The 25,027-nt window shown below is 42.6% G+C and overlaps 7 protein-coding genes across 7 annotated transcripts; 3 read left to right on the forward strand and 4 right to left on the reverse strand.

Moving 5' to 3' along the window:
• The first annotated feature begins 823 nt into the window (after positions 1 to 823).
• On the forward strand, positions 824 to 6,857 carry EAF02_011099 (uncharacterized protein). Its single transcript, XM_038907147.1, has 4 exons — positions 824 to 2,424; positions 2,592 to 4,100; positions 4,149 to 4,281; positions 4,335 to 6,857. The coding sequence occupies exons 2-4, from the start codon at positions 3,662 to 3,664 to the stop codon at positions 5,701 to 5,703; spliced, it is 1,941 nt and encodes a 646-aa protein (XP_038753173.1). The 5' UTR covers positions 824 to 2,424; positions 2,592 to 3,661; the 3' UTR covers positions 5,704 to 6,857.
• A 3,784-nt stretch (positions 6,858 to 10,641) lies between these two features.
• Positions 10,642 to 11,777, reverse strand: EAF02_011100 (uncharacterized protein). Its single transcript, XM_038907148.1, has 2 exons — positions 11,642 to 11,777; positions 10,642 to 11,524 (listed from the first exon to the last, which is right to left on the reverse strand). Exons 1-2 carry the CDS (start codon positions 11,715 to 11,717, stop codon positions 10,905 to 10,907), a joined length of 696 nt encoding a protein of 231 aa, XP_038753174.1. The 5' UTR covers positions 11,718 to 11,777; the 3' UTR covers positions 10,642 to 10,904.
• A 618-nt stretch (positions 11,778 to 12,395) lies between these two features.
• Positions 12,396 to 14,108, reverse strand: EAF02_011101 (uncharacterized protein). Its single transcript, XM_038907149.1, has 3 exons — positions 13,704 to 14,108; positions 13,491 to 13,652; positions 12,396 to 13,439 (listed from the first exon to the last, which is right to left on the reverse strand). The coding sequence occupies exons 1-3, from the start codon at positions 14,002 to 14,004 to the stop codon at positions 12,553 to 12,555; spliced, it is 1,350 nt and encodes a 449-aa protein (XP_038753175.1). The 5' UTR covers positions 14,005 to 14,108; the 3' UTR covers positions 12,396 to 12,552.
• A 196-nt stretch (positions 14,109 to 14,304) lies between these two features.
• On the forward strand, positions 14,305 to 16,367 carry EAF02_011102 (uncharacterized protein). The gene is made up of 3 exons (XM_038907150.1): positions 14,305 to 14,691; positions 14,746 to 14,964; positions 15,020 to 16,367. The coding sequence occupies exons 1-3, from the start codon at positions 14,521 to 14,523 to the stop codon at positions 16,112 to 16,114; spliced, it is 1,485 nt and encodes a 494-aa protein (XP_038753176.1). The 5' UTR covers positions 14,305 to 14,520; the 3' UTR covers positions 16,115 to 16,367.
• A 228-nt stretch (positions 16,368 to 16,595) lies between these two features.
• On the reverse strand, positions 16,596 to 18,654 carry EAF02_011103 (uncharacterized protein; the record flags this gene model as incomplete). The annotated part of the gene is made up of 5 exons (XM_038907151.1): positions 16,596 to 16,689; positions 16,752 to 18,191; positions 18,245 to 18,335; positions 18,400 to 18,563; positions 18,614 to 18,654. 5 exons carry the CDS (start codon positions 18,652 to 18,654, stop codon positions 16,596 to 16,598), a joined length of 1,830 nt encoding a protein of 609 aa, XP_038753177.1.
• A 327-nt stretch (positions 18,655 to 18,981) lies between these two features.
• On the forward strand, positions 18,982 to 20,091 carry EAF02_011104 (uncharacterized protein; the record flags this gene model as incomplete). Its single annotated transcript, XM_038907152.1, has 3 exons — positions 18,982 to 19,107; positions 19,157 to 19,184; positions 19,253 to 20,091. The coding sequence occupies 3 exons, from the start codon at positions 18,982 to 18,984 to the stop codon at positions 20,089 to 20,091; spliced, it is 993 nt and encodes a 330-aa protein (XP_038753178.1).
• Positions 20,092 to 23,358: 3,267 nt separating this feature from the next.
• On the reverse strand, positions 23,359 to 24,706 carry EAF02_011105 (uncharacterized protein; the record flags this gene model as incomplete). The annotated part of the gene is made up of 2 exons (XM_038907153.1): positions 23,359 to 24,449; positions 24,517 to 24,706. The coding sequence occupies 2 exons, from the start codon at positions 24,704 to 24,706 to the stop codon at positions 23,359 to 23,361; spliced, it is 1,281 nt and encodes a 426-aa protein (XP_038753179.1).
• Between the last annotated feature and the right edge of the window lie 321 nt (positions 24,707 to 25,027).

Raw genomic sequence — 25,027 nt, forward strand, 5'->3', positions numbered from 1 at the left:
GTCAACTCAGTCAACTCACTCACTCACTCACTCACTCACTCACCTGTTACTTCTCTTCTTCTTCTTCTTCTTCCTCTTCTAATTCGGTCGGACCAATCCTCGCACCCTTCGTTTAGAGTAACAACCATTGTGCTGTCCAACCACCCCAGTTTTTGTACAAGGGTTAAGAATTGGCGCGATTTACTACGGGATGGATGGATGCGAAGGAAAGAAAGAAAAAAAAAAGCTTTGATCTTTCGGAGGAGCGACGCAGCCCATGAGATAGATGATAGATCGACTAGGTACGACTAGGTAGTAAGTACGACTAGGGAAACAACTACTACCCAACTAAGAAACTCTAATGCTCACGCTAATTTAGCGACATGGCAGAAAACGAGAAATGATTTTATTTTCTCTGCAATTGATTATCAATGTTTTACAAGGAAGGCTGGTCAGGTAAGGTTGTAGTTATCGCCTCTTGGATCCTCGAGTGAAGCTTGGCAAAGAGGAGAAGAGAGAGTCGTGAAGTGAAGGGAAGGGAAAGAAATGGAAAGAAAAATGATATCTCTTATGCAAAGGTTAAACTAAAAGTGGAAACGATCGATTCCGTGAAGTATGATATGATGGAGCCGTGAGAATCAGAATTAGCATTGGAATTGGAATTGGAATTGGAATTGGAATTGGAATTGGATGAGAGTCAGATTGTCCTTCATTCCTGTAGACCAGAATAACCCACGGAGATGACACTAGATCATGTCACATCTATCATCTAGGAATAATAAACATCATATAACATATAACAAGCGTCTGTGAATTCTACATGTTGGGCTGTAATCTCAAGCGTCACTTCATTCTCGAGAGTCCATCGCATCAAGCAAAATTAAACTTCACTCTACAGTAGCGCATTCGGTTCTTCCGACGTCCGTATAGAAAAGTCCTATTTTAGCGCAAGATATTTGGGCTCTGTGGTGTTCACATATTCACAGATTCACACGTCCACCACCCTTCTTAGCTTCATTCCGGGATCGCTACGGCCTCAAACATCCACTTTCGAAAGTACCCCGTCCAGTCCAGTCAGCCAGGCCAGATCCAACGTTTACACCAAAGGGCAGAAAATGCTGAGAGTCTGAGACTTGGAAAAAGAGAGAGAAAAAGAGGGAGAGAAGGGCAGTATTGTATCACCCAATTGAACTGCGAAGAGCGTGGGGAAGAGAGGGAGACCACATCGAAGAAAGGGAACCTCAGAACTCCGAACTCACAACGCAAAACTCCTCACCAAAAGAGAGAGAGAAGAATCAACAAGTCCAAACTGCAACTCCACCCTTCACTCCACAAATCAAGAGAAGAGAAACAAGTTGAAGACGTTCTCCACTATCACTATCATTATCATTATCACTCTCATCATTATCTTACCATCAGGTCCACCCAGACATCGAACACTTTATTACTCCGTTTTGTACGCCAGGTTTCTTTTCATAACCCTTCATAACCATTCCACCCGCACGCTTCCACTCTTCCTTACCGTACTACACACCCAAACATTGCATCGCCTACCAGGACCAGCGAGACAAGGCACAGAAGGGAAAATAGAAGAAGAGACAAAGGCACACGCAGAACAAGAGAACAAGAAGAACATTGTTCTTGTGTTGAATCTCTGGACGCTTTTATTGACTGTCTATCTATCTATCGACATTGAAGATTATCTATTTACATTATCCTCCTCCTCCTCCTCTTCAATCATCTATCTATTCATCTATTTGTCTATCTATCTATCATCTACTATCTACTATCTACCTCCCCTCATCATCATCCACGACTAATTAGATAAACTACTTCTCCATCTTGGGTGGTTTTATCTAAATTGGATTTTGACCACGATTTTGATTATTATCAATATTATTATTTGATTTTATTATTTATTTTATTCACGAGCTAGCTTCCCTCCCCATCTAGCTTCACGTATTACTTCATTCTACTTCATTACACTTGCACTTAAATTTAACTACTCTCCTCTATTTCTCCTCTGCTCCACTCTACTCACCCACTTCGATTACTACCTTACTACCTTACTACCTCAAAACACTCAACCCATACCTTGACCACTTGGACACACCTTACCTCATCCATTCAATCTATTTTTCTACGGCTACGGCTACAGCTACTCTCCCCAACCCATACACTCTCGTTAAGACTATCCGCTTCAACCAATACCCTTAAACTTTCCACAAACCCACCTCCACCACTCACTTTCACACATCACCACCGCCCAACCTCCTCCCTCGTTTCTATTCTTCTCTCCCTCCGCGCCTTTTTTTTTTTTTAAATCTCTCCAATCCACTCTCTCATCCTCCCTTTTCCGACCTCCCCCATTTCTTATACCTCAAAGAGGTGCATGGAAAGCGAAACGGAAAAAAAGGAAAATCCTAGAAAAAGTTCAAACAAAAGGTATGTACCTCATTGTTCCAATGCCCAGTCTTCAATGTTCAATGTCCAGTGCTTCCCGCTTCTCTCCATCCACCTCGTCCCTCCACCTCCCCCATTCACCATCGTGTAGATTTGCGCATCGTCTCTCATAGCAATTGCTGCAGCGCTGACTGGTGTACCTGCATTAGAGTTGGCAAATATCCTCAATTCTTCTGACCGACATACAACCTATCCACAAGTACGCATCACGCCTCTTGCAAAGCAAAACTCCACTGCATTTTGGATCTTCTCTCTTCCACGAAATATTCTACGAGCTTCACGATTTTTTTTTCACGTTCGCATCCTCGAATCTAAGCACGGATCAGATTCCTTCCAAAGAAGCGACAAGCACAAGCATACATACCTGCAGGTTCGCGTAACTGCCAACGATCCTGTCGTGGAGCTTCAATCGCACCTAAATTGGATTAACAAAGCTTCAAGTCCTTTTGTAACGACTTCTACGAGCCAAACGTCTTCTTTTTCGAGTCTTTTTTGAGGTTTTACAAGATCGTTCTGCTTCTGCATCTTTGGCATATGCATCTTATTTCACGAAAAATAAACGACCTGTTACTTTCGCGCTCGTTGTAAAAGCAGTGACTGTTTTGATTTTTCATATCGACGATAGTCTGTCAATATACCCAAGCATCATTCTTCCAATCTTGGTTCAGCAACTTTCATCTTTCTCAAAAAAAAAAAAAAGTTACCCATTTTACCCGCATACACGAATAGACCACAAGTTAAATCTTGTTGTCTAACGTAAAATTCTACCTTTCTTCTCGGAAGACCCTTTATTGAGTCTGCCAGATCATTGTCCTTTCAGGACTTGATCATTCCAACCGAAAAACTGGATCTTCCGTCGATATCACAAGTGCAAACCCGGGGGCCTTCCGAAGTACCATATTACAATCATCACGCCGCGCAGCGACCACTGTACGTGAATGAAAGGTTGCCCGCTTTGCCTTTGCCGCCGCCGCAACAGGCATATTCGTCTGGTACTTCATCTCCCCGGGTTGGTTCACTTAGCTCCCTTGGATCTTCCTCAATTTTGAACGGAGGTTCTCATTCATCTTACACCACAGCGAGTTCCTCAAACGGACCCAAAACCCCTTCTCCCACTCAAGCTAGCAGTGGTTTACCTGTTTCTTTACCTCAAGGATCTTACAGTACACCACCTTCAAACCCAGCATACTCTTACAGCCAAGAGTCATATCAAAACAACATGAATCACGGTCCGCAAGATATGTATTATCCTCCACACATGTCGGCTGGTCAACAGCCACCACCGCAGACTGCCACATCGGGTGCATTGAGTCAATATCCTCAACATCAGCCACCTCTACTTCAACCTGGACCTCCACATTATTCACCGGCACAGCAAGCACCATACGGTCAATACTATGGCAATGGACTTCAATCTCCACAATCGGCACAAATTCCCGGGTCAATGGGTGGCCAAGGCAACGTTCTACCACTTCCAGCAATGACCACTCAACCTGGTATGCCGAGCCAAGGTTATGGCGGACCACAACAATTTGACCAAACTGGCCAAGTTGCCCCACCAGGAATGAAGCCCAGAGTGACAGCAACCCTTTGGGAAGATGAGGGTAGTTTGTGCTTTCAAGTAGAGGCAAAAGGTGTCTGCGTGGCTAGACGTGAAGGTAAGCTTAGCCCTCTCAAATTCAAATAAATTATGCTAACTAGGCAAGATAATCACATGATTAATGGCACGAAATTATTGAATGTTGCAGGTATGACTCGTGGACGACGAGATGGTATCCTGAAAAGTGAAAAAATGAGACACGTTGTGAAAATTGGTCCTATGCATTTAAAGGGTGTTTGGTAAGCAAAATTTGATAGTCTAGGTGCACGTGCATATCTAACCCAAATAATAGGATTCCTTTTGAGCGTGCATTGGATTTCGCAAACAAGGAAAAGATTACGGAATTATTGTATCCTCTATTTGTTCACAATATTGGCGCTCTTCTATACCACCCAACAAATCAGACACGAACGAATGCAGTAATGGCAGCCGCAGAACGTCGAAAGAATGAGCAAAACCAAATGCGGAATCCACAAGCACCTGGTTTGCCTTCATTACATCAACATCACCATCACTCAATGGCTAACTCAATTGGCGCTCCCCTTCCAGGTCCACAGCATTCCCTTGCTCCTCATCCAAATGTTGGTCGTCCTGCTCTCGAAAGATCACACACATTCCCCACCCCTCCCACAAGTGCATCTAGTGTAATGGGCAGTATGGATAATTCTAACGGCAATTTCCAGTGGCCTGGGCAATCCATGGGCAATGTGCAAGGTACCAATCCCCTGTCAATTGACACTGGATTAAGTAATGCTCGCTCAATGCCAACAACTCCAGCTACCACTCCTCCCGGAACTGCGGTTCAATCGATGCAACAATATCAACAAACTCAACAACCTTACGACTCGAGACAAATGTACTCCCAAGCACCCCCGCCACAGAATGCTTACGCCCAAGCTCCGCCGCCCCAACAAAGCATGCCTCAATACTCGCAACAGCCAAATTCATACATCAAGAATGAAATGGGTCCACCATTGGCGAGAGCACCAGATGCTGAGCCCCAACATCATGAACCAAAGGATTCAAACGGAATGATTCATCACCAAGGAAATGGTCAAGTTGAGGAAGAACATGATCAAGATCATGATGGCGGTGAATACACTCATGACAGCCAGGGTAATTACGATTCAAGTCGTCGGCCATACAATTACTCGAATGGCCCAGCCGTAGGATCAATAACAGGTGAACACACCCATTTGTCACCAGAGATGACTGGCTCACCAAATAATCCAGCTTCCGGACGAGCCACTCCTAGAACGGCGTCAGCACCACAAACATACTATGCTCAACAGCAAGGTGGTTACAGTACACCTCCGCGAATCCAACCACCCTCGAGTAATTTGTATAATGTAGTCAGTCAAGAACGTGGTACAGCTAATGGCAGCACAGGTGGTGAAGTTTACGCACCACAATCAGATCTTGGAGCTTCAATGTCTAATGGTTATGCCGGACAGCAAAACATCATGAATGGTGCCCCTGGGAGTAACAAGCGTGGCAGAGATGATGATGATGATGGTCGACCATCGAGTAGAGGTCCAGGAATGGCCGATGCTGATGGTTTGAAGAGACGGAAAACGATCCGTGAAGGTTCGGTTTCTGGACCATCTTACAATCCAGGACTCAACCGAGCTCAATCGACCATTGCTCAAAGACGCCGGTAACTCGAATCGATGATTTTGAACGCAAATTTTTGCACTTTCTTCCAGTGATCTGATTTTTTCTCATCATGATCTACTGTTTTTTTATTCTTGGCTCGCGCCACAAAAGCATTCTCGACAATCACAAGTTCACTCTTTGAAAGAAAATTTCCTTTTTATCTTCACGATTGTCTTTGTATTCGCCGAACATAGATTCAGCAAATTATTTGAACCTGGAATGACGACGAGTTTATGACTGAAATTTTTAGATGACCCTAATGTGGATCATCGAAACGGCTTTAACGAATTTACGCTATGCAAACATGGGAGAGGAAATAATCTGTTGAGAAATGATCCCAAAGATATACACATGCAAGCGGGATTTATTTACTTGGGGGTTTTCATTTTACAATCGAGAACAAAAAAACGAAACACGCCTATTAATGACACTCTAGGCGTCGACATGAAATATTTGGGATTTGGGCTTTTTGTGTTTTTCGTTCATGGGAAAGGCTTAAATGATTTGTTTTCGTTCAGACGGACGACCAAAATAATGAATGGGGCCATTTTTCTATTCGATATCTACAGCACCGAGGAACCTGTCTCAATATTTTTCTTATGATGTCGGGAAGGATGAATAGAGAAGGAAAACTGGACCACTGAACAGATAATAATTTTGTTTAATGTTTTCGGCTTTTCTTTCCTGGACCGACTTCTGGTTTCGTCGCTTTTTGTTGAGCTCTTCTTGAGCTTAACGTTTACACATTATTATTATGATTTATGACCATTTCCTTACTTATCTTGTCAGTTGTTGCAGTTGTGAGTTTTCTTGGGCTTGATGGGGAAAGGGGATGAAATGGATTCTACCATATGAGGATGGTTATCCCAATGGATGAATGCCATATCAATGGAATGTGTGGAAAAGGTACGAAGCTTGAATGTTTTGTAACTAATTCTGAACGCAAATGGGTTAAGGGTGATTGGAATGAAGGAATGGGAATGGTTGAATGATATGACTTTATGATGAAGATGGATGGATGGATGGTATGAATGGATGGATGATTGGATGGGTTCGGGGGTATTATTGGAATTCAACTGGAACTGAACTGAACAAGATACAAAATTTAAAAGTTGTTGATGATTTTTTTCCCAGAGGAATTGTGAGAGTGTGTGATGTGATGATATGAGTGAGATGTGAATTTCCTTTTGTTTTTGATGTATGTATGTACCTAGGTATGTATGTATGCATGTGATGATACGTTGTATTAACTCTAAGTAGAAATGGAAATGGAGATGAAGACTTGAAGTGCGGTGGGGTATGTATGCGGATACTGGTAATATATGTATGTATGTATGTATGTATGTATGTATGTATGTATGTATGTATGTATGTTGTTTAGAGAGGGGGGAGAGGGGAGAGGGGAGAGGGGGGAGAGATGAATTGGAATTGGAATTGGAGAAGTGGTGGGTGCAGGTGGGAGAAGTGGTGAGGTGGGATGAGGTAGGATGAGATTGATGAGATTGATGAGATTGATGAGATTGATGAGATTGAATGAGATTGATGAGATTGATGAGATTGATGAGATTGATGAGATTGATGAGATTGATGAGATTGATGAGATTGATGAGATTGATGAGATTGATGAGATTGATGAGATTGATGAGCGGATTGAATGGGAGAAGTGGCCATGGTGCAGGTGGGAGAAGTGGTGCAGATGGGTGGAGATGGATGGAGATGGGTGATGAATGAATGAATAGGAGAAGTGATGGGTGTTGAATGAATGAATGGGTGGCTTGGTATAGGTATGAATGGGTATAGGAATGGGTATGAGAATGGGTATGAAACATTACGTTGTGTCTTATTTAGTTATTTAGTTATTTAGTTACTTGATTGTTTGTTGGTTTGTATATCGAGTTTGTATATCTAGATAGATAGATGGATAGGTAGATAGGTAGATGGATAGGTAGGTGGATAGATAGATAGGTATTTAAGATTGAGATTTGAGATTTGAGAATTTGAGATTTGAGATTTGAGATTGAGATTTGAGATATTAGGATAGGTATTGGGATAGGTATTCTATTTATCTATTTATCTATTATTATTAGATTATAGAGATAGAGAGATAGAGGAGGATAGAGAGCTATTTTGAATAAATATTTTAAATAATAAACAAATAAATAAACAAATAAATAAATAAATAAATAAATAAATATAAATAAATAAATAAATAAATAATAAATAAATAAATAAATAATAAATAAATAAAATAAATAAATAAATAAATAAATAAATAAATAAATACATAAATAAATAAATAAATCAATAAATACATAAATAAATACATAAATCAATAAATAAATAAATAAAAATCCATAACATAAATAAATAAATAAATAATAATAATTAATTAATTAAATAATCGATTAAATAAATAAATAAATATTTTAAATGTCGAAGTAAGAGTAAGAGTAAGCGAGGGAGGAGGGGAGGAGGGAAAGGAGAAAAGGAGAAAAGGAAGGAAGGAATGATAGATACTCGAGTACTCACTCTTGTTTGATCTTCTGAAATTCTGGGGTTCTGGGATTCGGGGATGTAGGATGTGAGATGTAGGGTGTGAGATGTAGGATGAGATGTAGGATGTGAGATGTGCGATGTGTTTGATTGATGGTGCGAGTAAGGATTGTTTGTATCAACTGGAGATTGGTTGATCTGGATGTATTTGGGAAGATGAATAGATAGATGGATTGAGTTGTAGTGTTTGTGTATGAATCTGGATTTGGAATTTTGGCGGAACTGGGTAGTGTGATTAGGTAGCTAGGTGATTTAGGTCTAAGATTGTTTGGGGGGGGTTATTGTATTGTGTTGCATCGTATTTCATTGTATTGTATTTTGTTTATAATTCCCATAGTTGTGACTCGCGAATGTGATTCTTACAGAAAAAGAAATGTCAATGTATAGATAGATAGATAGATGGGTATGATCATTTCTCTATATCATTATTCGTTCCTCATTTCCTCATTTCCCGACAATTCTCAGAGCCTACTGTTACTGTAGCACTTGCATTCGGGAATATATCTAGACGTCCTGATGATATATTTACTTGCGCTTGGTGAAAATGTAGGGGTTCGCTTCTATGGTCTATTCTTTATATATATACCTACCTACTTGGGCTTGAAATCGTCTCTCGAGTCGGCCTGGGTCTTTGTTTTTGAAGATCTGGGAGGTGAATTCTGGTATTTTAGATATTGTATGGGGTTTCTGTTGGGGGGGGATTGATATTCAACATTACATCGAGAGAGTGGAAAAGGGAAGGGAGTAGAATCGTACTTGAGTATCGGGAAGTTGGTCCGAACTTCTAAGCGTGAGAAATTCTAGTGGACAGGGGGGTTTAGGTGAGAATTTCCCGATTTTTTTTCCCGCCGGGATATGTGGATTAGAGATCAAGAAGTGAGTGGGAATGAGTAGAAAGGGAGGTTGGGTTTATTGGCATTTGAGGGGAAGAGGGAAGAGGGAAGAGGGAAGAGGGAAGAGGGAAGAGGGAAGAGGGAAGAGGGAAGAGGGAAGAGGGAAGAGCGTACGCAGTATGCGGTATGCGATGTGCTTGAAAATGTGTGGAATGGAGATACACTCACTTATGGAATCCTCGTCTATTGAGAGACAAAAGGGGAAGCAGGAAGTTTTACAAGCTTATCTTTATTAAAATTCTTTTTGTTCATATCCTTTCATGAAAAATATCCGCTCTTTGCCTCTTTTTTCTATTTTTGTTTGAACCGCTCTTCGTTCAATTGTACAGCATTTAATATCCAGCACCCAGCACCCAGCACCCAGCACCCAGCACCCAGCACCACCGACCACAACCATCAACATACAGAAGTGGCATCCTTCATCTAAACCAAACCAACTGCCAGTTTCGATATCGGAACAGACTTTTAGTTGGAAGATATTGAGAGGAGGTCAATACATGTCCTCCGACTCCCTCATTCTTGCAAAGTTCTGTAGATGATAGTCCGTATAATCGGTATCCGTTCCTCAAGAATATGGGACGTTTATGAAATTAGCTATTAGATTAGATAGGAATACTTCTAATTCCTTCAACTTATCACAGAGGAATTATTTTGCTCTTGAGTGTGGTTACCATGCATCTGATCGAAAGTTTAAGCATCGAGACAGAAGGGGTGCTGGATTGAATTGTGTGGAGAGGAGCGTGACAATGGAGAACGTGCTATTGGATTGAGATAGACGGCGATGATGTTGGATGATTGTGAAAATGATGGCATTTTTTCAATTTAGGTAATGAAAATTTGCATGTAGTTGTCATTATTGAATCTCGTTGCGGGCTCTAAGAATTCGCAAAATAAATCAAACCCCGGCATTATTTGACGAAGCGAGAACAAGCTTGTTCATTTTCTGCTACGTCGCCGAGTCAAGAAGCCTTCCGGGTAGAGATTCTTGACAAGCAAGACTCATTACTTTACTCCTATCCTAATCTTAGTCCTGGTTTTTTCGCCCTTTATTCTTGTATTCTATTCTCGAACAAACACCACATAGCACATCTATAGAATGAAGAATGAGATATTTGAGGATTGCAAGTAGCGAGTGGATCTTAGGCGAGTAGCGAAAGAGATAATAATACAGAACTAGTGCATGTATTTGTTCAAACAATAGTTTCGCGGCTTTATATAAATATGCTAAAATCCATTCCAATTGGGCTGTGTAATCAGAAATTGATGTTTTTCCTCGTTCATTTTGATCTATCTAGACCCTTCTACTTTCTCTCAACTTGAGGAAAGAGAACCGAGAAAAGTACTGCCGGTTGCTAACCACATGTATATATTCACTTGTAAACTATTGAAGGAAACTCATTGGAAGTGAGGGCTTGGACTGTTGTTCCGATCGTGGTACAATGTGAAATTCATTTATATCTTTCTTTGAAACAAACTGTATGCCTGATAACAGTTTGTGCAAAGCCCATGAGGCAATTCATTTCCCAGCAGTTATTCGAGGTTCTTAATAATCGCACAAAATTGTCCATCCTGTTTTATCTCTTTTTGTCTCGTACACATCATATATATCAAAATGAAAAGTACGACATGAATGCCCGAACTCCAATCCAGCCCTGAACACCTTTAAAATTCGATTCTCTAGTCCCGAATCCATTCGCCATATCCTCTGTTCATAAAAAAACCCCACCAGATTAAAATATTCTCAACCCAACCTATACTATTCAATCGACCCTCCAAATCAAAAATCGTAATTTACCCCCCTCTTTAGGAAACTTCAGCGTCCCCTCCACTAGTCCACTCTCCCTAACTCCTTCCACCGCCTCTGTAAAACATCTTCTCATCTCTGTAGACGGGCTTGACTGTGGTACTGACAAAATCGGCGATCGAATTTCGTGATTATTAATATGGCCCCATGATTTATCGAAATCGTCTTGTTCATCCACTTTAGGTTTGGGAAATTGAGGACGGCAATGAGGTTTTACTTTTGGTTTCGATACTTGAGATTTGGGAAGAGAGTCTAAAGGAGGCTCAGAGGTGGATTTGTCGATGGAAGTGTAGACGAGGCCGAGGAAAATCCCTTGAAGGGAAGCATCGCCAGTTACTTCTGAGAGAGAAAGGGTCGAGATCATGGGGGCGGTGGAGCCAGAAGAAGTTGGTAGGTTTGAGTTGAAGAATGAGTGAGAGAGGAGGACATTCGGGAGGTGATGATGAAGAGATGTTGGTAGAGTGGATGTGAAGGAGACAGGTGGCATCGGGAGAGATGGCATAAAAATGCAGGATTGAGGTGAGGAGGGAGTTGGACGAGGTAATGAGGGGTCAATTATGGGTCGTTGAAATGATCCTAAATAAATTTGTTAACTTCTGGTTATACTGTTGATGTCTTGTAAATGAGAGAAAAGTCCCAGGAATTATCAATTGAAGAGAAGCTGGACTGAACAGAAATTCGCCAACTACTTACGTTCATTCTTCTCAACTGCCCTCGCAGACACAACGGCCCCCAATCCCGCCATCATAAATAAATTAGAAAACAACATTTTCTTTCGATAACCTTTTCTTTTCAAATGATTTCCTTTAAAAAATTATTACAACTTAATTGAATCAAAAATATCTAAGACTCTTTCCTGAAGTAACCCGCGGCCGGCCGTAGCCTTCCAAAATCCACGGGAGAAGCTCAGATTTTAAACAATCTTTCTCTCTAAGCTTAAACGCCAAGTGAGTGACCAGTAACGCACGATGCCTTATAAGTGACAAACAGATTAATATCCCCATATTTTCAGATTTCACATATCTCAAATACATAGATAGAAAAGGTTGACCACAGGAAAAAGATATGGGAAACATCAAAACGTCATCCCAAGAATTGAGTGTTATTGGGTAACATTGATCTTGTTACATGGTTTGTGTCAAGGGGCTTCAGGGGTCGTTCGTTTTAAGTTACCGAGCATGCACATGCGTAGCGAGAATGTATCCACCAGTCAATCCACTTGGAAGAATTGAGAGAAAATTGCATAAAGCTTCAGAGGAGATCCTAGAAACAATATGAAATTTTCAAGACGAAAGCCAAGATATTGGCAGGTTTGGGAAGGTAGTACCGATAGATACGCCAAGAGATGAGAGGAAGCTGGGACCGTGACAGGATAAGTGGGGAAACGGTGTTTGGGTCAAATTCTTGGAGGTTTAAAAAGGCGAAGAGAAGAGACGCACACAATCACGCGTTCAACAGATCAAATCCATGTATAGGGGCTCGTCTCAAGTTTCTCAGACACCTCAAGTATCAACAATCAAAAATTGAACATGACGTGAATGCGCCAAGAAAGATATACGCCTGGATTTGAAAACATGAGTGGCTTTTATGATGCGACGAGAAAACTATATCAAGAGATTTTCATGCTTAAACCTTTTTTGACCCTCTCCCTCACCATATTCAACGGACATTTGACCGTTTCCGCGAATTTTATATTTGTAGATCATAAGACCTTCCAAACCGACTGGTCCCCGTGCATGGATCTTGTTTGTTGATATTCCTACTTCGGTACCGAAGCCAAAGCGCATACCATCAGCCATGCGACTGGACGTATTCCAGAAAACTCCTGCTGAGTCAACACCAGCCATAAATCGCTCGGCGAGATCAGAAGATGACGTGAGTATCACATCTGTGTGATGAGAACCATGAATGTTGATATGTGAAATGACTTCGTCGAGATTAGAAACAGTCTTGATGGCAAGAACAAGGGATAAATGCTCCGTGTCAAAATCGCTTTCAACTGCATCTTCGAGCAGGACTGCTTGATTAGAGGGAAGTTTTGATGTAAGAGCTGATTTACTCGAAGCATCACATAGTAGAGAAACTCCCTTCTCTAATAGTGCTTCTGCAACTTGGGGAAGAATTGTCTCAAGAGCTGCTTGCTCAACGAGTAAAGCCTCAATGCTATTGCATGCGGCTGGATATGAAGTTTTCGAATCGACGATAACCCTTGTTGCCATTGCTGGGTCGGCCGTTTTCTCAAGATATATCGAGCAAAGGCCATCTGCGTGACCCATGACTGGAATTTTGGTATTTTCCTTGATATATCTGACCAATTCGTTCGAACCTCTTGGGATAACGAGATCAATGTATTGGTCCAATGCCAATAATTGAGGAATTACATCCCTGGTGGTAACTAATTGGATCGCAGCTGCAGGGACTTTTGTGGATTGTAAAGCTGCTGAGATTACCGTAGAGATAGCAATGAAAGATTCGGTAGATTCTTTTCCACCTGTAAAACATTAGCTTTCATTTGAACGACGACATGAATGTTTTATCGTACCCTTCAAGATAGCGGCGTTTCCGGATTTGATTGCTAACGAAGCAATGTTTGCGATGACCTCTGGACGTGCTTCAAAGATAATCAGAAGGACTCCAATGGGGCACGACACTCGCTCGAGGTCTAGACCATCATCAAGTCTTGTTCGCAATGTAACTTTTCCAACTGTATGAAGTGATCAGCGTTCATTCACTCTATGGGGAAATTTGTCAATACCAGGGTCGTCAAGATCTCTGACATCCAGAATTCCCTTCAACATATCCTCATATTTTCCCTTCTTTCCCAAATCCAGTCTCGATACTATACTTAAGCTTAAACGACCACTTTTGGCTTCTTTACGAGCCAATTCAAGATCTCGGGCATTGGCTGCTAGTATATCTGCTTTATTTTGTAGAAGTGCATCATGAATAGACGTTAGAGCTGCATTTTTAGAGGCTGTTGGAAGTGTAGCTAGGACGTGAGAAGCAGTCTTAGCCCCGCTCGCAGCTTCTGCTGGGGTTGCGTTTGTCAGAGACATGGGGATTTGCAAAATTCAAGTTAAAAAAAAGGACGAAGGATTTTAGAAGAGGTAAGTCGAGGTTACGAACACTTGAGCTTTGTTAACGGTACAAGAACGTGCTGTAGATTCACCCGACAAAGTCTTGATAATAAATAATGAATGCCCTTGTTCCACCCTCAATGCGATGACTGATTTCTGGAAATTTTGACAGCACGTGATTATGACCGGAGCATACGGCCGCTAGCGGGTACCAACCCCACAAACAAGTGGGAGCTCTGTAGCTCCAAGGCAACATCGTAGCATCTCACAACTTCGTCTCTCGAATCGATTCGCCTGATACCAATAGAATTGGGACTCAAAGATAGTGTACTGAAGCTACCTTTGACATTCCTGGAGTTAGTTTGAGATTACCTCGTCTATTCCACACGGCATCTATCCAAGACTAGCTCAAGTCCTTAAAAGCTGTGTCCCTAGTAATCGATTGAGTGACTTCCAACAAACGCTCATTATCTGGTCGCATACTCTACCTTCAAGATGGACAATTTCCTCTCCCGCATGCTTTTATTTCCTCCTCATCCAGCGCCCTTGGTACCTCTCACGGATTTGCAATATGATACTGGCATCACATCACAAATCGACAGTTTAAAGAAGACCTCCGAGAAGACATTGTTACAGCCGACTGCAGGTGATGAAAGTCCTTTGGATGTGCGCAGAATTATTGAAATCGTGGTCGGACAAGAGCTAATAAGTCTGTGATAGGTGATCAACCCCTCATTAAATACAGTACCATACATCTACATTCTAAGAGCCCACATCGCTGCAGCCCATAGAGGCGAGAAGGGAGTCAACGTCAATGACTTATGGGAAAAGGCGACAGCCTTTTTACATAGTTTCGACAAAAGGCAGATCCGATACCTTGGCAAAGAGATACAAGATGTCATGGAATTTGTAGCGCAAATTGCTTCGGAACAACGTCAGGTGCGTAGAAATATATCTTGTGTCATGGAAGAAAATAATACTAAAGTCTACATAGCCAGGTGCTGCCATTCCCCCAATTAGAGAAGCCATACTTCGAATCGACCCCTCAGGATCGGTCCTTACCTCAAACCATATATATCTTGTCCGGTTGGCTCTCCAAACACGTTACTTCGCTGCCATTACAGAACTTATTGACAAACCTATCCTTTATATACCTGCCAAGCAACCAGTTTCATACACACGTTATCTTTGCGAAGTCGACCTACCGGCACAATCCTATGTGACGATCAAATCGAACTTTTCCACCAAACTAAATCCTCTCGAGATACTAGAGTATTTCTATTACAGTGGATCAATCTATATTGGTTTACGGAGATGGGACGCTGCATTGGAGATGTTGGAGAATGCTATAATATATCCATCAAATGATAATAGCGTGAGCCTTGTCATGGTCGAGGCATACAAAAAATGGTTACTCGTTGGACTTCTTCAATATGGAAAGGTCCTTCAACTTCCAAAGACCACTTCCCCGGCCGCCGCTAAAGCATTCCACATTATTGCAAAACCATACGAAGCTATTGCCGGTATCTTTGAAACTGGATCAGCGGCACGATTAAAGAGCGAGGCCGAATTCGGTCGACAGATATGGTCTGACGATGCTAATTTCGGGTTAATTTGCTGTGTTCTGGCTGCTTATCAAAAGTTTCAGATCCGCAATCTTGCCAACGTCTATTCGAAAATTGGAGCTGCGGATATCATGGGTCTTACGATGAGCGCAGAAACTGGTGCAAAGTTAACTTCAATCAAACAGATTGAAGATCTTGTACAGAGCATGATCGCCGAAGGCACTTTACCTGCAACTATGATTCGAGATCAATCTGGCCATGCAGTTGTTACGTTCTCGCCAACCGGTCCAGTCCTTTCGGAAACCCAAGTTCAAAATGATTTAGTGGCATCGACTCGACGTATCCAATCATTAGCCAAACAAATCAAAGTTACGGATAGAGTTTTGACACATGACAAGCGATATATTGATAGTGCTCAGAAGGCCCAGTTGAAGCTGAAAAATGCTGCCAACGCTGGTGGAACAGCAGAGCCCTTAGACTGGAACTCTATAATTGAGGACGAGGACATAATGATGGAGACATAGTTAGTTTAATTCAGGTGTAGCGGGAATATTTAGTGGTTCATGATGAAGTGGGCATTGGTTTCTTTCTCTAGGAAGATGTGGTATGGATCAATCGCAAAAAGCGATGTTTGCTCTGGGCAATGAACGGGTTGTAATACACAGTAAAGTCTTTCGAAGAAATCGGAAGCAGTGGCGTATGGGCAGGTGGCGTATTATGAAGATATGATAGGAATGAATCTATGAAGTAGAGAAAATGAATCTATGAATCCTAAACAAGTAAGCATGCAAATAAACATGCATTGGTTGTGGTAATACTTTCATATTCTTCGTGCAAATCTCTATCATGAAATTGAAAATGACACTAGCATTGATTACGCAACGCCAAACAGTGTGAAGTACCATCATCAAACTCATCATGGTCATTGATAAAGAGTCTCTTGCCTCTCCCACGCCATCATTATTCTTCTCGGAACATAAACACTACATGTCAAGCTATACACATCTAATCAATATTGTACGCCTTGATCAACTCCGCCAACTTCAGAGCATCAGCAGCGTAATTTACAGCTGAGGCTGAAATGACTGAATATCGGACCCTATGGTAATAATTAGTCGCATATCCACAATACTAATATGTGTGGGATCAGAATTGACATACCTTGCTTGATCTTGATAAGTGTCAGTTTTGCATCGAACCTTGAATGTCATCATCTTGCAATTTGCATCCTCAAACACTCTCTCCATAGCTGGTGGATCATTTTCTTTCATCTCCATCAGCTCATCTGCACTCTTTCCAATGACTAGCTTTCCCACTTCGTCAAATGCCGTTAGCCACATTTGACCGGTATGATCGTTGACATTCAAGGCGAGAATATAGCGATATTCAGGTTTAGGGTGGCTTTGGTTACATTTCTCGCAACGCCAGGTGCCATCATTTTGGTCAACAACTTTCTTGTTGCAGTTCTCGTTGAGACAAGCTGGGTAGCAGAAGTTGTCTTGTTTGATGTAGACGATGGTGGCTCTAGAAGAGAAGTAGTCTGTGTTCTCCTCAGACATTCCAAGACCCTCATCCTTGACTTGAGCAATGGTCTTGACGGGATCTTGGCGGCCTCCTGCTGCTCCAGCGCTGGCCAAATTGCTATGAGAAGCAAAGTTAGAAGTACGACCTTGGGAGTCATACCACCCCTTGAGTCTGTGTGCTTCTTGGATATCTGGGTCAAAGGACATAGAGCCAGAAGATAACAAACTCAGACTTCTACCACCGAAATCGGAAACTTTGACACCCTTGAAAGCCACAACCGCCTCTGGACTGGCATCAAAAGAGGTTGCTGTCTTGCCCCATATTGTCAATCGTACAGAATATCCAGTCTCGTCAACCAATGTTAACTCTCTTTTGCTGTAGGGTTTGCTGGTCGTCTTCGACGTAATTTCCGAGATCTCTCCAACTTCCTTGAGCACAGCGATGAGATCAACTGTGCTGTCTTTTTCAATAGACTGTAATTCTCCAATGTTGGAAAAGTTATATCGTACTTGAGGGACATTATCTTGGTCTTCGGCTTTCTCTACCAGGGTATCTCGTTCGAACATAAGCTCGTAATCATTATTTATGTTGGAAAATTGCTTCTTGGCGATTTGAACACGACATGGACTCGTGATATAATAGACGCTACCTTCCTGGAAAATCTCATATAAAGCATCGCACTGTTCGTTGAAGCCCGTAGCCTTGATCTCGCCACTCTCATCGAGAAGATTCACGCTGAAGAGCTTTCCTTCACTATTCGGCTTGGACCATGTTCTGATATCTGACTTGCTTGTAACTCTTGCTTTGATTGTCCATTTGTGGGCATATGGCGACAAAGACTCAATGGGATATATAGTGGCGTGTGATGAGGAGCTAGAGGGTCCGTTGCGGGATGGGAGTGCACGATCTTGGGCTGCAGGTTGTTGGGGTTGGGGTTTGTTTCCGTAGAAACCACTTCCGGCAATGCTAGTATTTGTTGGCTTAACGTCCTCCTCGACCTTGACCGCGGTTGGTTCTCCAATCTTTTCCATAGTGCCCAGGCTTTCGATGACATCGATATCGAGGATAATCAGAATTCTAAGAGCAGCATTAGGCACCGACCTCTTATTAGGGCATCTAAGTCTACTAACCTTTTTCCTTTGACTTCATTCGCCTGATAGTTCTTCAGACGAATGAAGCAGCCTTTTGTCAACTTTCCGTCGTGGATGACATGGTTTGCCTCTAATCCGCCATCAGCCAAATGACTCTCGCAGGGTTTAAGTAAGAGAGCACGAGTTCTACTTACGAGTGGCAAGCATGCACTGTACAAAGTTTTGGATGTCGCTCACGACAAGTCTGAATCTTTCAGCTTGTCCATCCACACCCGCACCCATAGGTTTGACTTGTACTACCTGGCATACTGGTACCGGGAAGTCTTTTATTACTCGATCAGTGTCATTGAAGATGGCACTTCCAAGAGTTAGCAATGGAAAAACGATTTGAATGAATGTAATACTCACTTCAATGCACCTTGAGTAATTTGAGCTTTTGCAACTTCCATTATTATCAACGACTTTATTATTCTTGGATCTACTGAAAATAAATGTATACCAAGTATTTGATTTATTGACTTGTCAACTTTTCCTTACTGATGATGAGTCGCGGTTCGTGTAAATTGATTTTAGAATTTCACGCGTCTTGGAACGTGCTTCGCCGCGCTAGCAGCCTAATTATATCACGCTAACACGAAGCCTCCCCGCTCTTCATCATCCACCCCTCTTCACGTGGCCTCCCGCCCGCCGCCAAGCTTCAGTGCCCAAATATCATCCATTCATTTCCTTGTTGACAGAACAACATTAACTTACAAACATCCAGAACTACATACAATATGGCTGAAGAGACCGCTACCAGAGCTCCAGAGAGCGATGCTATGGAGGACTCAAAAGAGGTTCCTCAAGTCGAACCAAGCCCAATTCCAGGAGATACTCCAGCGCAAAGCGGTGCGAGTTTGGGTGTACGTCTTTGAGACACTGAATGGGAAGAATATTACTAACTTTTACAAGGAGCATTGTGTAAAGGATAGGCCAACACGTTAGTACTCTTGCGCATTGATTCTGCATCTTCTAGAAACTGCAGAAATCAATTACTGACGAAAATAGCTGCCGGGCAAGGTTCATCTGGAGAAACTACACAACTTGGAGGGGTCGACGTTTACATTTCCAAGCCCAGCGAATATCCTCATGCGCCATCGAAACTCTTACTACTTCTTACGGGCGCTACAGGCATGCATTCGGTCAATAATCAGATTCAAGCCGATAAATTCGCTGGTGAAGGTTTCCTCGTTATCATGCCCGATATGTTCCACAACGACCCATTACCTGGTTCCGTGACCTATGCTGAAGATAAGGATCCTTCTTTGATCGAGAAGTTGAAGATGCACGCCGCAGAGACAGCAAAGAGTTTCTTGGCAGATATGTGGCTCGCAAGACAAACACCCGAAAAGATTTTACCGATTATCCACAAAGTCATCGATGCCGCAAAGGACGAGTTCGCAGATGCAGTAGCGAATGGAGGAGGAATCTATTCTGTTGGATATTGCTTAGGTGGAAGAATGACTCTGTTACTTGCAGGCGAGAAATCAGACGCCGTTCACTGGGGTCAGCAACCGGCGAAAGATGAGGAAGCCGCCGTTGAAAAGAAAGGACCGTACATTAAAGCTGGCGCAATCGCTCACGCAACATTAGTCGGCAAGGAGGATTGGGAAGGAACCAAAGTTCCATTGGCATTTGTTTGTGTTGAGGATGATCAATTGTTTTCCGATGATGTTCAAGAAGTTGGAAAGACATACCTGAATGAGAACAACATCGAACATGAATTCAAGACGTATTCGGGAGTTCCTCATGGATTCGCCGTATTCGGTGATTACGAGCAATTGAACATTAAGCAGGCACAAGCGGAAGCGTACGATCAAATTTTGGCATGGTTGAAAGCACATTAAATGATCTTTCCTTTGCTTGGCGTATACGAAGGTGTTTGGTGTTGCCGATGATGGCTTGCTGTTACGAGCTATGGCTCAAGGTTTTGACTTAAGTTTTAGGATGGTAACACATCACAATGTTTACGAAGCAACTCAGTAAAGTATGCTATGAAATGAAATCTTGACTTGCACATTGAATCATGTGTCAATCCGCGAATTATTGGAGTATCATACTATCGTTCGAGCTCATTTTCACAAAATCTTTCCAATCTCGCTAGCCCCTAATTTGATTTCACCACTAAAGTCACATGTTGGACATTATCTACTGTCCTTTTCAATTTTAAGGAAGAACACACATGTTTGTAGTCTCGCTATAAGAGAACCCTTCATGTATGGGCGGGGTCCCAAATATGAGATAGCACCAGCTTGTCTTATCTATGAGCACTCTTACTTTAAATCATCTTCATAGATATAGTCCTTGAGGGTTCTCTCCCCCAGCGTATATAACATAAACGCAACAAATTGCATCGTCGCCAAACTCGAAACGGTAAATATATACATACTATAATCCGCATTGTCCCCATCTAGAACTTACAAAAAAGTAGAAGTTGACAGGTATTGATTTAAGCCGGTATTATCTACTTCTTTTCAATCCTCAATATGTAGTAAAGCACTGGTATGTGCTTTTTAACTGCGTTCTTCTCCTCCTCCCTGGAACAATGAACATAAGCGAGATCTAGATCTTGTAGAGATGGTTCTGATTTGGATGCAACAGTGGTGAGGACGAGCGAGTAGTGGTAGGGAATGGAAGTGTGAGGGGAAAGGGGAAAGGGGATTGTTCACACAAATTAATGTACGGAGGTGGGAGAATTCCCTTTCGTAAGGATGTACTAATGAAATTTGGTTGTGGTTGTGGTTGTGGTTGTTCGGCTGGAGTGGGATATCGGAGGTGGAAGAGGAAGTGGAAGTGGAGAGAATATGGCTGGAATGATAATGATAAAGGGGCAAAGTTTGCAACAGCGATAGCTGTTGGAGTCAGCGTTCAGCGAATAGCGAATAGTTGTTGATGTCCCTGTTGCATGTTCAAGCGGTTTGCAGGATTCTAAACTCTGGTGTACTGCTATACACATGGCATTGGGTGACTTGTTGACCTCGGACCAATACCGAACTTTATGTTAATGTCAGGTGCAGTGATGAAAAATGTAGCTTTGGCTATTCAAATGTGGATTGATAAGATGCTCATTACGTTTTTTGTTGTTTCCTCCTGTACCTGACAGGTAGATTGAGGCTTGAGGTACTCGACAGAGATGAGACTTTTTAGGGAGGAGATCTCCCACTTTGGGTTTGGCGGTTGTGCATCCTGTTGTATCTGCGTTAAATACCTACACTCTACTTTCATGGGAAGACCTTGATTGCTAATAGCAATAGATAGATGCGCAATACCATAATAGAATTTTCTGTTTATAGTATGCCAGACCAATGTGTGAGATCCACCAAAAAAGTATTCTACTATCTTCCCTCAAACATCTGGGAAACAATGAAATATCTAAGCTAATCCAGGCTTCAGCTACTCGCTGTTTCTTTCAAGGATTCGCTCCGGAATATAGAAATACGTAAATGAAAAAGCTCAAGCGCTTGCTGAGCTTCATAGAGAGATCATATATATTTTCACAATGAATCTGGAAGGTTACCATCCATGACCTTAGAAAAGATCTCCATAAGCAAAAACCATGATATTCAGAGTATCGATTTATATCAGCTAGCATAGCAATACTCAGAAATTCCCAAACTCCATCCATGCTAACCGTCTCAATGTGAATAGCTCCCGACTCCAAGGTTTGCTCCTATACAATTATCTTTCTCGCTTCCTCTACATCTCTCTGCGTGCGTATGTGCATATTATCGATACCATATTATCCTCCCCATTGAACACTCCTAAACCTCCCCGAGCACGCGGCCGGCTCATCAAACACTTCCCGGTACCCAACCCTCTCCAATCCTCCTCATATCCTCCACAAACTTCCTACTAACAATCTTCTTCCCGCCCTTCCCATTGACTGGACAATGTTCATCTGGATCGTAAAATGGGTTTTGTAGGAGCCGGATATATGCCGCTTGCATCGCTTTGAATATCTATTTGCACCATTAGCACTCTCTTCCGAATCCTTCCCATTCCTCTCCCCATCCCCATCCCCATCAGCTAGAAAACAAAACTCAAGACTCACACTCTTGATATCCCCCTCCCTCACCCCTCCTCCCCCCACACCCCCCTCTGCATTCCCATTCCCCCCATTTCCCCCACCATTCCCCTCATATTCCTCACCACCCTCCCCCTCCCATCCACAAAAACCACAAACCTAACCCCCGTATTCGTCTCAAACCCATACGCCGCCAACCTCTCATCAACCGCGTACAGCAGCCCCAAGTCCCCCGTTAAATTACTCCCCGAAATGCGACTCCGCGAATCAAATATGTCGAGTGTGGAACTTAGCAGAAGCGAGTACTGGAGAGGTGTACGGAGGGATTCGTGGACGGCAGGTGTAGATTTGGTGGGGGTGGAGGCAGAGGAGGATGTTGGGTAGGGTGGTGAGTGAGGTGGGAAGATGGAGATGTGGAGGGATTATTCTGGGTGTGTTAGTTGTTTGTACATTATGTATGAAATTTGAAGGGTGGTGGGAAGGAGAATAAGAAGAGGATAGACAGAGGGGGAATTGGACAACGTACATTCTTGCCTATGACGCCTAGACAGGCTATCGAAGGGATTGTTGTCATGTTTGAAGGTATGTGATTCTTCACTATCTGTCCTTATATTGAACGAAGAGCACGGGTACTTTGATAGGTTTTAGGGAATGAAATTGTAATGCGATGCGTTTTGCGATGCGAATGTGATTGTAGTTTGCCGAGAACTCGCAAGGCTATGGTCCGCGCGACAGTGAAGCAAGAAATATTTAGATTGTCGAACTTCAACATATATTTGTAGCTGATTTTTCTGAGTATAGGGTTCGGATTTACGAGGAGAACTTCAAGGGATTTTGATAATGTATAAATATTCATAACAGTACTTATTGGGTATTGTACAATCCATCCAGCCTCGTAGCCTCGTCATGAGACCTATTACTCAGGATGTGCGAAAGCGCTCATTCAAATCAGAAAAACACCTCCACGCCATTGATTTTTTGGCATTTCTGTATCATTCCAATGCTTTCCTCTTACAGATTATAGCCGGCTTGGTCTCTCCTCCTAATGCATCCCCCGGAGAAGAAAGGAACATGAATTGCAAACAGCTGATCACTTCAATTCCTCCACACCGAGGGATTCCGTCTCATCCAAAGCTTTCAAAGCTTCCTCAATCTCTTTCGGGTCACTGATACCCCAGACTCCGCCTCCCTTTAAGGTGTCCATCCCCCTCATCCCAACTTCTTTGCCCACCAAATTTCTCCCAACTTTCCCTGGACCAATACCAATCCACCTCCGAACTTTCTTCTCCTGGTCCAAGTATTTGATTGAATCCCACCATCTGACAGTCTCAACACAACTTCTCGACCACAGGTCCTTCAGTTCCTCTTTACTTTGGAACGGCCTTGCACTGACATTACTTATGCAATCCATGGTCCCAGGGAATATTAATAAGTCCTTGTCTTCTTTTCCCTTCACCTTACTCTTCCCCTCCAATAATTTCAACATAGACTTCGCCGCAGGCCTCATCAATGGACTGTGAAAAGGACTATCACTCTTTAACCTAACGGCCCTAGGATCATGGCCTCCAAATTGTCTCAAATGCGTCAACAATTCCTTTATTCTCCCAATATTCCCGCTCAAGACAATCTGATTCTTGCTATTCATGTTCGCAATTAGCACTTGTTGAATAGGAGGGACCTCCGCACTTTCAGACTTTGAACCTGCAGAAATATGACCTAGAAATTGGTGTATAGCTTCGATTAGAGAAGAGAGGTGATCGGGTTCCGTAACCAAAGCTACCATCCCATATTCACCTCCATGTTCTGCGCTTGCTCTCCGCGAACATTCGGCCATGATTTCTGCCCGTTTGCGCACGAGGTACAAACTATCTTCAAACTCCACATATCCCCCAACAACCAACGCAGCGAATTCGCCCAAAGAATGTCCCAATGTAAAATCAACTCTCTCGTGTGTCTTGAAGCCAAATTCGCGTTCTAAAACTCGTAAAATCAAGATGGAAGACGCCATAATAGCAGGTTGCGCATTGCCCGTAGCTGTGAGGGTACTATTGGGCCCATTCGCTATTATGGATGAGAGTTTATATCCCAGAAGATCATCAATTTCTTCGACGATAGGGCCGGCGGTAGAGGGGAAGGCTTCGAGCCATGGCGTTAACATTCCTACTCTTTGAACTCCTTGACCTGTCGATTGTTAGTGAATACGAACAAACCAACATCACCACAGACATGCGGCATCATGCGATCATACCAGGAAAGAACAGCGCAGTTTTCGGCCTCGAAGATTTATTAGATGAAGCATATCGCCTCTCTTTTCTTTCCCCCGAAAGTCGTAATCGATATGTTGTAGCAGGATAAAGTGTCTTGTTTGTATTCGATGCGCAATCTTCAAGAAAGAACGTCGAACGACTTGGAATGCGCCGGGGCGCAAAACACTTCATTGTTGGATTTCTATAGTTTACACGGAACGAATGAATGGAGATAAAGTTAAGATGCTGAAGATCATGACCCAAAGAATCTGGATACTTAAAGGTTTGATTGACTCACAGCTTCGAAGCTTTAATACAAGCTTCACGAGGCTGTCTTCGGCACAAAGCTACGCAGCCCTTCCATCCGGACCATTTTAACCGATCAAGGATCCCCGCAATCGGCCGAGGAATAAGGGGAACCCCACTAACCAAGGGATTGACAGGGTTGATGGTATATAAAAATCACAAGTCGCTACAGCGAGAGTTAAGAATAGGGACATTGGTTAAAGATGT

Source organism: Botrytis sinoallii, assembly GCF_014898435.1.
Source record: "Botrytis sinoallii strain Bc 23 chromosome Unknown BSIN_029, whole genome shotgun sequence".
NCBI classification, from domain to species: Eukaryota; Fungi; Ascomycota; class Leotiomycetes; order Helotiales; family Sclerotiniaceae; genus Botrytis; species Botrytis sinoallii.

Coding starts and splice junctions, on each gene's coding strand:
- EAF02_011100 (XM_038907148.1), bottom strand. CDS start 11,717: ATGTTGTTTTCTAATTTATTTATGATGGCGGGATTGGGGGCCGTTGTG. Junction 11,525..11,641: donor GGCAGTTGAGAAGAATGAAC/GTAAGTAGTTGG, acceptor AAATTTATTTAG/GATCATTTCAACGACCCATA.
- EAF02_011102 (XM_038907150.1), top strand. CDS start 14,521: ATGGACAATTTCCTCTCCCGCATGCTTTTATTTCCTCCTCATCCAGCG. Junction 14,692..14,745: donor GTGATGAAAGTCCTTTGGAT/GTGCGCAGAATT, acceptor AGTCTGTGATAG/GTGATCAACCCCTCATTAAA. Junction 14,965..15,019: donor TTGCTTCGGAACAACGTCAG/GTGCGTAGAAAT, acceptor AAGTCTACATAG/CCAGGTGCTGCCATTCCCCC.
- EAF02_011101 (XM_038907149.1), bottom strand. CDS start 14,004: ATGTCTCTGACAAACGCAACCCCAGCAGAAGCTGCGAGCGGGGCTAAG. Junction 13,653..13,703: donor CAGAGATCTTGACGACCCTG/GTATTGACAAAT, acceptor CACTTCATACAG/TTGGAAAAGTTACATTGCGA. Junction 13,440..13,490: donor AAACGCCGCTATCTTGAAGG/GTACGATAAAAC, acceptor AATGTTTTACAG/GTGGAAAAGAATCTACCGAA.
- EAF02_011099 (XM_038907147.1), top strand. CDS start 3,662: ATGAATCACGGTCCGCAAGATATGTATTATCCTCCACACATGTCGGCT. Junction 4,101..4,148: donor CTGCGTGGCTAGACGTGAAG/GTAAGCTTAGCC, acceptor TAACTAGGCAAG/ATAATCACATGATTAATGGC. Junction 4,282..4,334: donor ATGCATTTAAAGGGTGTTTG/GTAAGCAAAATT, acceptor CCCAAATAATAG/GATTCCTTTTGAGCGTGCAT.